The sequence below is a fragment of the Rhinolophus sinicus genome, chromosome 5 (genome assembly GCF_057876585.1).
Source record: "Rhinolophus sinicus isolate RSI-liver-muscle chromosome 5, RSI-T2T, whole genome shotgun sequence".
NCBI classification, from domain to species: Eukaryota; Metazoa; Chordata; class Mammalia; order Chiroptera; family Rhinolophidae; genus Rhinolophus; species Rhinolophus sinicus.
The window spans coordinates 67,459,619-67,473,303 of record NC_142505.1 but is presented as its reverse complement, the minus strand read 5'-3'; the positions used below and the strand labels follow the sequence as shown (position 1 = coordinate 67,473,303).

General features: G+C 41.7%; 1 protein-coding gene across 1 annotated transcript; it reads left to right on the top strand.

The window, feature by feature from the left end:
- Positions 1 to 4,373: 4,373 nt before the first annotated feature.
- On the top strand, positions 4,374 to 10,188 carry LOC148758261 (olfactory receptor 2W3-like). Its single transcript, XM_088798549.1, has one exon. The coding sequence runs from the start codon at positions 4,374 to 4,376 to the stop codon at positions 5,316 to 5,318; it is 945 nt and encodes a 314-aa protein (XP_088654675.1). The 3' UTR covers positions 5,319 to 10,188.
- Positions 10,189 to 13,685: the final 3,497 nt, after the last annotated feature.

Genomic DNA, 13,685 nt, shown 5'->3' with positions numbered 1-13,685 from the left:
TAGCACACAAGTAAAAATGGTGAGTGGATTTCTGGATTTAGAAGCTCAATTCATAAGTTTGCACTTTTCTATTGATTTGTTAAAGAGCTGTATGGAATACCTCAAAGGAATAGAAAATGGGGAACATACTCCTTACTCTTGGAAAGTTTATGGATTATGACAGATACACTGAGACAAATCTATACAAAAACACATACATCACAACTCATGTTATTTAATTGTAACAAAATCATAAATTTACCAATGCAAAATGATTTTTAAAGGATGACATATAAAATTGCTGAAGAGACAAAGTATGAAGAAACACAAAATAAGTTTTGGTTGTTTTGTTCTGTTTTCTTATATTGGGACTGGAGTTTGTGAAGAAAGACTGAGGTTTGTAAGGAGGACATGAGAAATGAGATCTGAGATGTGAGTTTCATTTTGAAAAACATAGTATGGAAAAAGGGATTATCAGCCTCATGGGGACCAATGAGGGATGCAAGTGTCAAACTTGACAGAGAAGATGTAGCCCTGCCCCTGCTCTGAAAACACAGGTCCCATTTTCTGCCATCTGTCATTGTAGCCACATTTTGGTGAATTTAAAATTATTTAATCTTCAAGATTAAAAATGCTTTGGAAATAGACTAAAATCTCTAATCATATGACTGCTTGCCCTCCATGAACTGAAAAATACATTTCTATGACCTTGCGGTTTGAGTGTGGGCATTTCTGAGGTGGGACACTGCATTTGGGGCTAGTGTTCACACTGCTTGGCCAGCACCCAGAGGGAGAATGCCTTTTGCCTCTGGTGCTCAGCCACCCACACTCCCAAGTAAGCAAACGTTTGCAAAGCAAGCGTCCCTTCGTGCAGCTGATCCACTCATGCCTGCAATCCCACGCAAAGTTCTGCACAAGCAGCAGGCCTCAGTCACTGGACTTGCTGCCCATACGTTTCCATGAGTCTCCCTGCGTAGGTGGGAGAGCTCACGGCTCTCCCGCTTATCACTTCATCGGCCTTCAAGTTTCTCTAGCTTTGACCTATGAACAGTGAATGCTTCCACCATAGGGAGGACTTGAGCTGCCACATGAAGCAATTGATTATTCATTCCTGGAGCTTCAGCTCTGTGTCCATGTATAAAAGATGGGTGTTTTCCATCGCTCCTCTCACCAGGACAGGGGTGACAAAATTCTCTATGTGCAAGCGAGCACAGGTGCACAATCAGGTTAAATGTAAAGATGCTCACAGTGGTTGTAGAAGTTACCTGTAAAGTGTAAGCTACGGGTGGGAGGTGGCGAGGGTGGCTGAGAGGACCTGTAGCACAAGAAAGAACAATGATCATGTTCCTTCCAAAGTTAGAATGTAAGGGGAGATCATACCTGCCCTTTCCCAGAACTGTTCAGGAAGTGAAGGCCTGGTGTCCTCTGTGTGAGGGACCTGTGTCTACCCTAGCAGGCTGTGTGCTACCAGCAGGGCTAGGGACCTGCCCTCCCTCTCAGAGCCCCAGGCCAACACCAGCCTGTTTGTTTCCCAGAGGACAGAGGAAGTGGCTGTTTGTTCAGAGCTAGCCAGATGCAAGGGATTAGGATGAACGTTCTTTTCCAGTTGCCTAAGATGTCCCTGCGAGTCCCTTGGACCCCACATCCAAGGGCAGAAAATACTCAGGAGATGGGGACTCATGTGCTGCCCTGACAAGAAAGCTCACTCCTGTCACTGAGTTCCACTCATTTTCACCTCCTTGGTCTATTTTTATCTTATTTCACAGAATTTACAATTTTTGGATCACAAAATTGTGCAGCAGTTTGTTTTAAAACACTGGTTTTATTGGGGTGACGAAATTTGATTCAGTCTTTTTTCCTTCCTAAACATCCTGCCTTTCTTTTGACTTATTTTCCTTTTTCAGTTTCTTTTGTTTTAAATGATTTATTAAGGGGGATGGGCAATGATGTCTGTAAAGGAGCAATAATAAAGTTAAAATGATATATTAACATTTAGAAAAAACACAAAATTCATAGGAAAATTTTCTGAATGGTTTTTTGTACTATAAACATACATGTATACATATTATTTTTAATTTCATAATAATTCATGATTATAAATTATGACTTAATGAAGAAGGAGTCATGTACAAATGAAAGTCTCCCTTAAACTCCATCTCACACTCTAGAAGTAAATCACTTTAATAATTCACTGCATACATTTAGATGTTGTATCCATTTTAATGTAAATATATAGAGAGTTTATGACCAGAAAGTGGGATCACACTATATGTAATCTCATTGTGTGTTAGATTTTGCTTTCCATTTGTGTGAGATTAACATGAGTTTTGGAAAAAATATCCAGGTGAAATCACATACATATGCTTGTTTCCATTTAGTAGCCGTTTGTTTCTAGCTCATAACATTGTTGTTATTTATTAAATCATTTCTACAACTTTAAACATATGCATCGTTTCTGAGTATTGGGCACTTTAATCAACGATCTTTTTCTAAGATCCCTCCAAACATTCTATTCCAATTTCAACACCTATCACGAGTTCAAGAGAATGGGCTTATTCCCTCGCACTTTTCCCAGTTCTGTATATACCACGTTTCAAAATATCTACCTGTCTAAAAAGCACATATATTTACACCTGTATTTTAATTTCATATCTTTAATTATCAGTGAGAGGAATTCTAATGTTTATAAGCCATGTTTTTACATTACTTTTCTTGTGAACTACTGCTTCAAGTCACTACCTATTTTTATTTTGTTCCAGGTTTTCTTGCCAATTTCTTGAAAAAAATTATTAGACAAGGTAGCCTTTCAATTGCCATGTTGAATTTCTCTAGTATTTTAATTATTCTTTATACTTTATTAGCAGTGTTTCTTATATCAGAGATTTATTAAAATATGCAAACTTATTTGTATTTTGTTGTATAGGTTTAGAGAATTGCAACTTGCCTAGTGAGATCTATGTAAATCCAACATGATCAGGAAAAAAACAAAGAGAACAACTCCCATGCTTTCTTGTAACAGTTTATTTATTGAGTGTTTAAATATTTGATTTGTAATTTGTTTTGGTGAAAAGAATGAATGAGTGAGCCACACTCCCCAACCCCGAATGCCTCACTAATTGTTATGGTTTAATTATTATTTTCGAAGTATGTTTGGATATATGCTAAGGACGACCCCTTATTAGACTTGTTTTTTGGGTCAGAATTTCTCTGCCTTGTTGCGTGGGCTTAATTTTCCACTCCCTTTGTATGTGACACATAGTTTCATGTAACATACATACACCTTTCATATTTACCAACTTTCTTTCGTATTAAAATATCAAAACATAGCTATAAAATAAGTAAGGTAGTTTGATTATTACCATTGAGACAAGTAAACTATGGAAAGGTAGAGAGCTTTCCAAGATCTTGGAAATGGTATCTTGCTGGCTAAGGGATTGTAACAAGGCAGCAGGAAGACTGGGGCGGCAGCCCGAGGGTGTGAAACTGACTCCTTTATCTGTCGGTAAGAGTGGTTCTGTGTTCTCAGGTCTGCTTTGTTTGAATCTGATGAACTATTGGGACTGCAATTTGACAGAGGTTTCTGCACATGTATATAAATTATTGCATTAAAGTTGAATAATCTGTTTCAAATTTTGTGATTTTCTTTTTCTCAAGCAGCTATAGTACTTTGGAATAAAAAAATACTCTGTTTCTTCAAAACCAGACGAGAGAGAGAGAGAGAGAGACAGAGAGAGAGACAGAGACAGAGACAGACAGAGACAGAGAGACAGAGACAGAGAGACAGAGACAGAGAGACAGAGACAGAGAGAGAGAAAGAGTAATTTCATGTGTATGTTGCTTTAGTAATATTCAATTGTCTCATATATTATTTATTTTATTTACTCAGGTACTTTAAAATTACCTCAAGAATAATGATAAAAAGGAATGAGATGTGTCTTAGGGTTAGAGAGTAAATAAAGTTTTCTGTGTCTAGTGGATAGTTCCTAAATACTATTAATTGATTATTCTGAGATTGCACTTGGGGTCTTTGAGGTTTTCACAGGAGCTCAGGAACTCATCTCTGGGGAGAATCAGTGACTGGGCCACAACAGGGTTTATGTTCTTGCCATTGGAATAAGAAGCAGTGAGGGATGAGGACTCTGAGCCTATGTCTTCAGTTCAAAGTCAGCTCTGCCTTTTCTACAATATGATCGTTTGCTTAACATATGTCTGCCTCAGTTTCCCTTTCTGTAAGTCCAGGACAATAAGACTGTCAACTCCATGTCACTGTTGTTGAGGTTAAATGAGTAAATAAATGTAAAAATCGTAGAAGAACGCCTGGCTCATAGTAGGTGCCGCCTTATGTGGGCTACTACCATTATTAGTATCAATATTCCTTCTCAGGTGCAGTCCAGATGGATGGAGCCAATGAGAGTGCCCAGGAAAACTTCATCCTTTTGGGGTTTTCTGACCGCCCCCATCTGGAGAAGATCCTCTTTGTGGTCATCTTGATTGCATATCTCCTGACCCTTGTGGGCAACACCACCATCATCCTGGTGTGCCGGCTAGACCCCCATCTCCACTCCCCCATGTACTTCTTCCTCACGCACCTCTCTGTCCTGGACCTCTGTTTCACCACCAGCTCCATCCCTCAGCTGCTCTATAACCTGAGTGGACATGACAAGACCATCAGCTACACAGGCTGCGCTATCCAGCTCTTCCTGTTCCTGGCTCTGGGTGGCGTAGAGTGCCTGCTTCTGGCCGTCATGGCATATGACCGGTTTGTCGCGGTCTGCAAGCCCCTGCACTATATGGTGATCATGAATCCCCGCCTCTGCGTGGGCTTGCTGTCGGTCGCCTGGGGTTGCGGAGTGGCCAACTCCATGGCCATGTCCCCAGTCACCCTGCACTTACCCCGCTGTGGGTGCCGCAGTGTGGACCACTTCCTGTGTGAAATGCCCGCCCTGATTCGGATGGCGTGTGTGGACACAGCTGCTGTTGAGGGCACTGTCTTTGTCCTGGCCGTGGGCATCGTGCTGTTACCCCTGGGCTTTATCCTCATATCCTATGGCTACATCGTGAGAGCGGTGTTACAAATCCAGTCAGCGGCAGGGCGGCACAAGGCTGCCAGCACCTGCAGCTCCCACCTCACTGTGGTCTCCCTGTTCTACGGGAACATCATCTACATGTACATGCAGCCCGGGAACAGCTCTGCACAGGACCAGGGCAAGTTCCTCACCCTCTTCTACAACATTGTCACCCCGCTCCTGAACCCCCTGATCTACACACTCAGAAACAAGGACGTGAAGGGGGCACTGAAGAGGCTGCTGCTCAGTCACAGGGAGGGAAGACGGGAGTGAGGGCGATGGCAGCGATGAGCATGTCCAGCCTGGCTTCGTCTCCATCAGGGGCCGTGAGTGGCATCGGGAACTATTCAGTCAGATCCAGTCTTCGCCTGTGCCTCCCACTGTGTGTCTTTTCCTGCACTTCTGTAAGACTGTTTCAGTCCCAACATGACATGTTCTGGTAAGTGAACTGCACAACACATATCATCCAAACAGCCCTCTAGATGGTCGGGAAAGCAGGCCCAAAGACCAGCGTGAGGTCAGTAGTTACAAACATGAGTCTCCACAGCTTATACTAGAGTGCCAAGTACAAAAGATTCTCCCTTTGTAAACCAGAGTTTTGTTTGTGTTCTTTTTTGTTTTTAATTCTTTAACAACTTTCTGCATATTTTAGTCAGAATGATCACAATTTGACCATTTTTCTTAGCTGACAGCCATCAAACAGGGGAATTGGGCCAGTGGGGTGTTTTTTATTTCCCACATTCCTATCAAAAGCCCTTCATAGGACTATGTGCTTCTTTTCTACCTTTGGTGCCCAGCCTTCAACATTTTCCCCAAAGTCTGTTGTAACATTCTGGATTAACCAAGAAGTTAACCTACAACAATGATACATCGGTCATTGAAGTCTTAGAGCGTCGTTATTCCTCAGGTATGTTTTCATTTTATGAGTGAGGAGGACCTGATGTTTATTAAGTTCCTGCTCTGAGTTAAATGCTTTTAACTCATCTAATATTATCTACACTTGTTGGAGGTCAACATGGTTTACATTATCTCTCTTCTACCCATGTCATTCTTGAAACTCTGAAGTTAAATCATTTTCTGAGGTAAATTTTTACTCCAAATCTACCCAGAGCTTTACTCCAAGTTATGTCTCACTCCCATATCCTGTTGTTTATATTGCTACATGAATTTTCAAAGAGCAAAAATCCTTAAACATTTAAAAACTAGTGTCAAAGACCCTTTTTAGGACTAAAAAGCATCATTTGCTTTCATTCTTTGCAAAATACAGACCAGAGTGTAGGGGAGAAAAAAGTTTTCCTGGACCCTTGTAGGGTCCCTGTTTGGGTCTGAAAAGTAAACTGAGAAAGATGATTGGGAGAAAAGCTTACACATGTATTTAATAAAAGTTTTACGTGAGTTTATGGAGTTTTATGGAGGAAATGAAGTCCTGAAGAAATGGGTTTCATGCCAGATCCAATGAAGAGTGGACAGTGGTAGAGAAATATAAAAGAACAAAGGGGATCTGAACTAAATGTAACAAACAGGAAAGCTTTGCAAGGCCTGTGTGTTCAGGTTCCTCTCTGTGTCCCTGCCTTAGAAATAAGGGTATTCCTTTCCTCCAGGAACCCTTTGAGATGAAGTGAGGTGAGGGAGTGAGGAGGTGACACAGGAGGGTGGAAATACAGGCCCATCTTGGGGGAGAGGCTGTGAAGCTGAGGGGACTCAGGCAGAAGTGATGGCACCCCCTCAGCCAGGATCTTCTCATCCCCTCAGCCTAGGAATCCTGTCTCAGCTTTCTCCGGTGTGTGTGTCCTCCAGATGCCTCCGAGGGTGGTGGGTCTCTTACCTGCCTCCTTAAGGTGTGATCTGAGGACCAGCTGGAGGAATGGTGGTCCCCCCAGGATGCATGCAGAAACGCAGACTCTAAGACCTATAGGATCAGAGTCTGCATTTTAACAGGATTCCAGGTAATGAATTTTCATGTTAAGTGGGAGAAGCTCTGGCCTGGGTTTAGGGCATACCACCTCAAAATATGCCACTTTGGTGCATAGAATAGTTCAGGGTGAAGGTATTTGTGAAGTGGAGGGGGCAGGCATAGACGCTCATGTGAAAGAGTCCCTCTACCATCCCCACTGGCGTCATTTAACTGTGGACAAACCAGGACTCATGGAAGGGAGAAGGAGGAGTTCTGTGCTTCATGGAGACCCAGGTCTGAATATTCAAAGCTGCTGTGTTAAAGAGGCAGTGATGTTGATAGGCTGATGGCAGATAGAGAATGAGAGTCACCGATGTGGCAGTTAGGGTTTTCTCCCTTGAGTTATAAACTCCACAATGTCTACGGCCTCGGTAGGCCTTGGTACCCAGCTGATGAAGTGGAGAGATCCATTCTCTTTGGAGAGAATGCACTGGATGTCCTGAATGGACCCAAGTAGCAGTCCGGGGAGCTCTGAAGTTACCTGTGTTCCTGACTCTGGAAAAATGCCATGGAGAGAACAAAATGACAGGAAAAAAATTCTGAGATGCTCTAAATTAAATTACAGTGGGCAGAGAATGAAAGGCACAGAGAAGTTATTCTGTTAACATCTGGGGTTCAGCTGATAAAAGACAGCTCGCATCCATGAGTGTGTGTTGGAGCTTTGAGTGACCTTCTGTAATGACCAGCAGAGGCCACCATGTCCTGCATGTGAACTTTCAGAACTGTTGACTGTAAGTGATCAGAAGTAGTGAATGTCTCCTCCTCACAGACCTGCTCCTATTATAGAAATTCCCCACCTTCACCTCATCCCACCCCCTTCTCTGTAGCTGATGTCAATCCTTTCAAAACAACTTCCATCTTTCTTCCCCAAGATATAACTTGTAAAAGGGCCCATCAAATCCAGGATGACAGACAAGCGGTCTTCTCCATCTAACCCTGTTCCTGATGGTTTTAGCCATCATGACCTGGGACCTGGTCTGTTTCTGGCTAGCATATGACTCAACAAAGCCTTTATTTAAAAAAGAAAGTTAACCTTTTTGTTTAACGCTGTACAAAATAAAAGCCTTTTCTAGGCAGAGGGAGCAGAAACAGGAAGTCAAAGTCACACTTGGCAAAGCGGGTGGGTATTGCAAGGTTGCTTTCCTTCAGGGGATGGCAGGGGTTTCTCATGCAGTTACCTCACTAGTACTGGGCAGGAGATTCCTGACAGGCTGGTCTAAGATTCCATTCCTGAGAGAGCTGAAACCGAAATCAAGTTGTCTCAGTTTGGTGACATGAGTTTTAGCATAAGTGACTCCATTTGGGGCCTCTTGTCTTGAACACCCCTGATCATCTTATGCCCTTGGTCAACATTATAGATAGTTGCTTTGGCTTTGTGTTGGAGACTCACCTCACTGAGCCTAAGACAACAAAGTTGACTTTACCTGAGCCTGTGCTCCCAGAAAACAGCTACAGGTAAGAAATCCCCCTCTCCTCCCTTGTACTCTGGGAAAGGGCTAACTGCCAAGAATAGCTCCTCTCCAAATGACTCAGATAAGTCCCACTCTCCTCTTCCTCTAACACAGGATCCCCTTGTTTAGCTGCTCATTAAATCCCCAGGTCCCTTCCTTTTCTAGGAGACATTCCTCACGCTGAAATAAATTTCTACCTGGGGTGCTATGTCTGCAAACTGGACTGTCGTGTTCCCCTAAGTGACCTGCTTGACCAGTGTTCACACACGCTGACCCAGGGAAAGATCCCAGGACTGAAAACATAGCTCCGTAAGAGTGCAGGGGGAGACCAAAAAAGAGGGCTGGCCACTCTAGTCTGGCAATTAACAGAGTTTATTATGAACCATGTCTTGGGTATCTACAAGACAAAATGGATCCCCATGCCATTAGCAGGCCGCGAAGAATCATATAGGGTAAAGGGGGGACAGTCCCTGGTACTAGCACGTGAATGCCACCAGGAACGGGAAATTACACACTCAACCAGGTCAGTACAACGGCTCCAGGAACAAGCACCGGGCAGGAGGCAGGGAAGAGGTGATGATTGATGACAGAATGAGCATTAATTACAATCAGAGTCACTAAGGGGGCATTATGGGAAGCATCCTCTGTTTTGACCTATGTCCAGCTCGCGGGACAGACATTGGTCACTTCAAGAACAGTTTCTCCACCACAACCAGCAATGCAGTACATCCAGTCAGCCAACCCTAAATGCCAAGACAGCTCTGGCCTCTGTACTTTTTTCTTGTTCCTTGTTCTTTTTAAATAAGGTCAGATATGCAAGCCCAGTTGCTGTGCTGTTTCCATATTGCTGCTTCTAACACTCTAAAAGTCATTCTTGCCCAGGTGTCTCTGGAGAAGAATGTTCCACCGTCCAGAAGCTCTGCACACCCCGATCCTCTGGTTGTTTCCTAAGGGACATAAAATGTGTTACCGATTTGTTTCATTTTTTGTCATTTGACACTCATTAAGAAATCTTCTCTCTATTGCAATAGCCAGGAAAAAGTCATCTCCTTAATTGTCCAGCATGTTTTGTTTCACAATTGTTTTTTTTCTACATCATGTTAAAACATTAAGATTAAAAATAAATGTCAAAGTTTGAGGTGGAACAGAATGGAATACAATTGTCTTTTCCTTGTTGAATAAATTCAAAAAGAGTCTGGAGGCTTTGGCTAGAAATAATATTTATTCAATGATCTTAGAGAAAGCACACTGGGAACACAGCCAGGCAAAAAACCCAGATGTGATTTGAAGAAGGAAGAAAAGTTCTGACAGTAAAAAGTGCATTCTTAAGAATCACCAATTCTACATTCTCAGCCCTACAATTGGTCCAGGAGGGTTATCAGTCAGATGTCAGGCAGTCAGCTGCTGGGAGGTCTTGGTCAAGACTGGTGGATGGATGATGGATCTCAGGTGGGTGTATACCCAAGTTCTTTGGAAGGTAATCAAGTAGTCTGGGTATGGGAATCCCTAGGGGCTTAATTAGAGATTTACCTGGAGGTACAGATGTATATTCAGGCAATGACTCAGGACTGAACAGTTCAAAAATGGTTAAGTTCCTATGCTGGTTAGAATGAGAATGGAGTCTTTCCTCATGCCTCAACCTTCATTGTGTTACTAATGTTAGCAGCTTGCTTAAAGCGATTCCATTTTATACATCCCCTGCTTCACTCTGCCCTCATCCTTCTGGTGAGTGGTTTCCTGTCCCAGTCATTGCCTGCTGACTCCCCCTCTTCCTTCCTCAGATGCTCCCGTTTCTCCGAAATCTCTGCTTGTCCCTCTCCTCAAACAAACACTACATTGTATTCCTTGCCTCATCTCTCTTTCCCCTTATTTTTCAAATTCCTCTTGAGAGACTTCTGTTTAGTCAACTCTTTTTTTTTTTTTACTTCAGCCATGGCTCCTTTTTCTACTACCATGTTTCCCCGAAAATAAGACCTAACCGGAAAATAAGCCCTAAGATGATTTTTCAGGATGCCCGTAATATAAAATAAGCCTTACCGTATTTCCCTAAAAATAAGACCAGGTCTTTTATTAATTTTTGCTCCAAAAGTCGCATTATGGCTTATTTTATATTGCAAGCATCCTGAAAAATCATACTCGTGCTTATTTTCCTGTTAGGTCTGATTTTCGGGGAAACACGGTAATGCCACTTCTACATGTATACTATGAAAATATAACTTCCAGTAAAACCTTGGCTTCTACAATATAAAAATGAACTCATATTAAATAATTTCTTTTAATCATAGGATCTGAAGAAATCAGGCAGATGCTGTAACTAACTCACTGGGATAGTCAAGCCAGTATAAATTTACTGAGTAAAGGAATGGTCAGCTGAGATACAACAAAGCACAAATGGTTTTCCTTTGCGGGGAAGGGAAACTAATGGAAGTTAGTTAACACAACGCTATTAGACATGGCATCATATGCACTTCCACTAGTTGCCTCTGACTTACAAGAAAGTGCCAAATAGCTCAAACCCAAAGAAAGAATCTGATTGCCAGAGGGTGTGCCATACACAGTACATAGTTTTCTACTGAAATACAACTTTTTTCTGTGTTAGTATTAATAGTTAGCACTTTTAGGGTCTTCGATATGTGACTACCTCCTAGGGTTTTACCTGTGTTTGCTCATTAAATCCTCAAGAAGGACAGAGAGGTGGGTGACCCCACATCTACATTACAAATGAGAAAGTCGAGGCTCAGATATTTTAATCTCCAGTGTCTGGGAGAGTGAGATCAGTGGCACAGACATTCTGCTATATTATTTGTATGACACCTTGCTCAGACTAATGAGGTTCAGGACATGCTCCTCCAGAATATGGCACTTTGACATGTTGGGTATTTTAAGCTGAAGGAGTTTGAGAGAATGGCAGAAGCAGGAAGATCATGCCGAGCTTCCCCTTGTCCTTCTCCCCTAAAACAGGACATAAACATCCATGTGAGAGGTGCTCTTCTTGTATGTGGAGCAAAGGAGCCTCCCTGTCTGCAAAGACGAGGTGACGCCCAAAGGAACCCTAACAAATAGGCCATGCTAAGTCTCCCCACTTACTACACTGCCCCGCTCCCTGCCAGTCATCCCTCCATGTTTCTCTGCTCTTCATCAACCCTAGTAAAAAATACTCAGATTTTACTGTTTTTTGGGGTCTTCATTTCCTTAGGAAGGCTCTTGTGTCATGTAAAACTTATATTAAATAAATGTATGTGATTTTCTCCTGCTAATCTATCTTTGACCGTTTAATTTTCAGACCCAGCCAGGGACTCTAACAGAGCCCAGGAAAGCTTTTTCCTCTCCTACAAGGCCAGGTCCTAATAAATCCTGCAGACTTCAGGACGGAAAAGAATTAGAGTATTTCTCCTCCTAGCAAGGTGTTAGTTTTTGTTTTGTTTTGTTTGTTTTTTAACCTAACAATGTCCCCTCTTCTGTTAAAAAGCAAAATTCAACTAAATAAATTCTAAAGACCTTATTGGCTTTATTCAAGGATTCATGAATCAGGCAGCCTCCAGTCTAGCAGACAGAAAGGAGCTCTGCAGAGATGTATGAAGTAAGAGATTTTATATTCAGAGGGAGCAGATATGAGGAAGTTACACTAAGCAAAAATTGGATTGATTATTGCAAGTTTGCTTTCCTTATAGGGGATGGCAGGTCTATAAGTCAGATTAACTAACAAATCCTGATAATAAAATTTTTGATTGGTTTAAGATTTCATTTCCGGGAGAGCCAAATCTGTAATTAAGTCTCATCTTGGTGACACGGGGCTTTGCATAAGCGATTCCATTTGGAGCCTTTTGTCTTGCTTTTAACACGACCCACCCTCAATACTTTCCACTAAATCCTCTACATATTCCTCAGTATATGGAAAATTGTGGAAATTAATAAATCCTTGTCATGTACAACAGTTTGTACTTTCCTTAGTTGCTGAATTCTCAAGTGTGGTGTTTGTCAACTTATTTTTAAATCATTATTGCCCCTAAAAAAAGCCTTTTGAAACCCTTTTTTTTCTGATCCTTCTTCCTCCCATGAAATTTTAATACCACAGATACAATATACTGTCTATCTGTTTATGTACCATACCCTTTGGAGGGTGCAAACTATTGCAATAGTTAAGATTTTTCTAACCTCCTGGAACCACTTTCTTTTTTGCCCCCTTGAGGGTGATATCACCAGTGAGATTATCACATCTGGCACAAAATATACAACTACCAATAAATAAAGTTCCCATAGTCTTTACAGAAAATTTAGAGTACAGACCTTTTAAGTATCCTAAGAGACCAAATCTCTTTATTGTGGAAGATTTCCAAGAGGAAAAACCATCACAGCAGACACTGTATTGCTCACAGTCCACAAAGTTAGAGAGTCAGATCTGGAGATAAAATGTGTCACTTCTGATTTTTGTCTCCCTTTCCTCCCCACGCATGAGTGTGGGCTTCTCCCTCGGAAGGTTTTCACCAACTCTAATGTTATATAAAATCATAATTTATCTCATATGGAATAATTTACATAGAATTATTTAAATTTTCTCCACCTAAAATGTTTGTACATAACTATCTATTAATCCATGACCTATGGTTTTTCATATACTCTACACACACACACACACACACACACAGACACACACACACTGACACACTCACACGGGTAAATATATATACTCATGAGGCATGAACCAGGAAGTTGTGTCAAGTATGTTTTATACCACACCATCCTGCCACATAAACAGTCCTACTCAATTGATTCTCACCTATTAGACCAATCACCAAACTTCATTTCTGTGATAGGTGTTGCCAAGGGAACCACAACTGCCTCATCCATAGTGATACACTCACCACTATGGTGAGCAGCTACCATGTGCCAGCCACTCTTTCAGACACTAGAGTTACAGCAATAAATATAACTGTTAAGGTCCTTTCAATTTGGGGTAATTAAACACATACAGATACACAATCTAAAATAAGTGAGGTTACTACAAATGTGAGAACTGCTTGATGAAGGAGGCACATGTCGTGTACGAGGTCTAACAATTAAGTTGGTGAACTTGTTGCAACAATGTTGCTAACCTTTTCTTGATATGAGAGGGATTATTCATTATGAATTTGTACCAACTGTACAACCAGTTAACCAAGTTTACTATTTGAAAGTACTGCGAAGGCTGCATGAAAAAGACAAAAACGACCTGAACTTTTCGCCAACAATTCATGG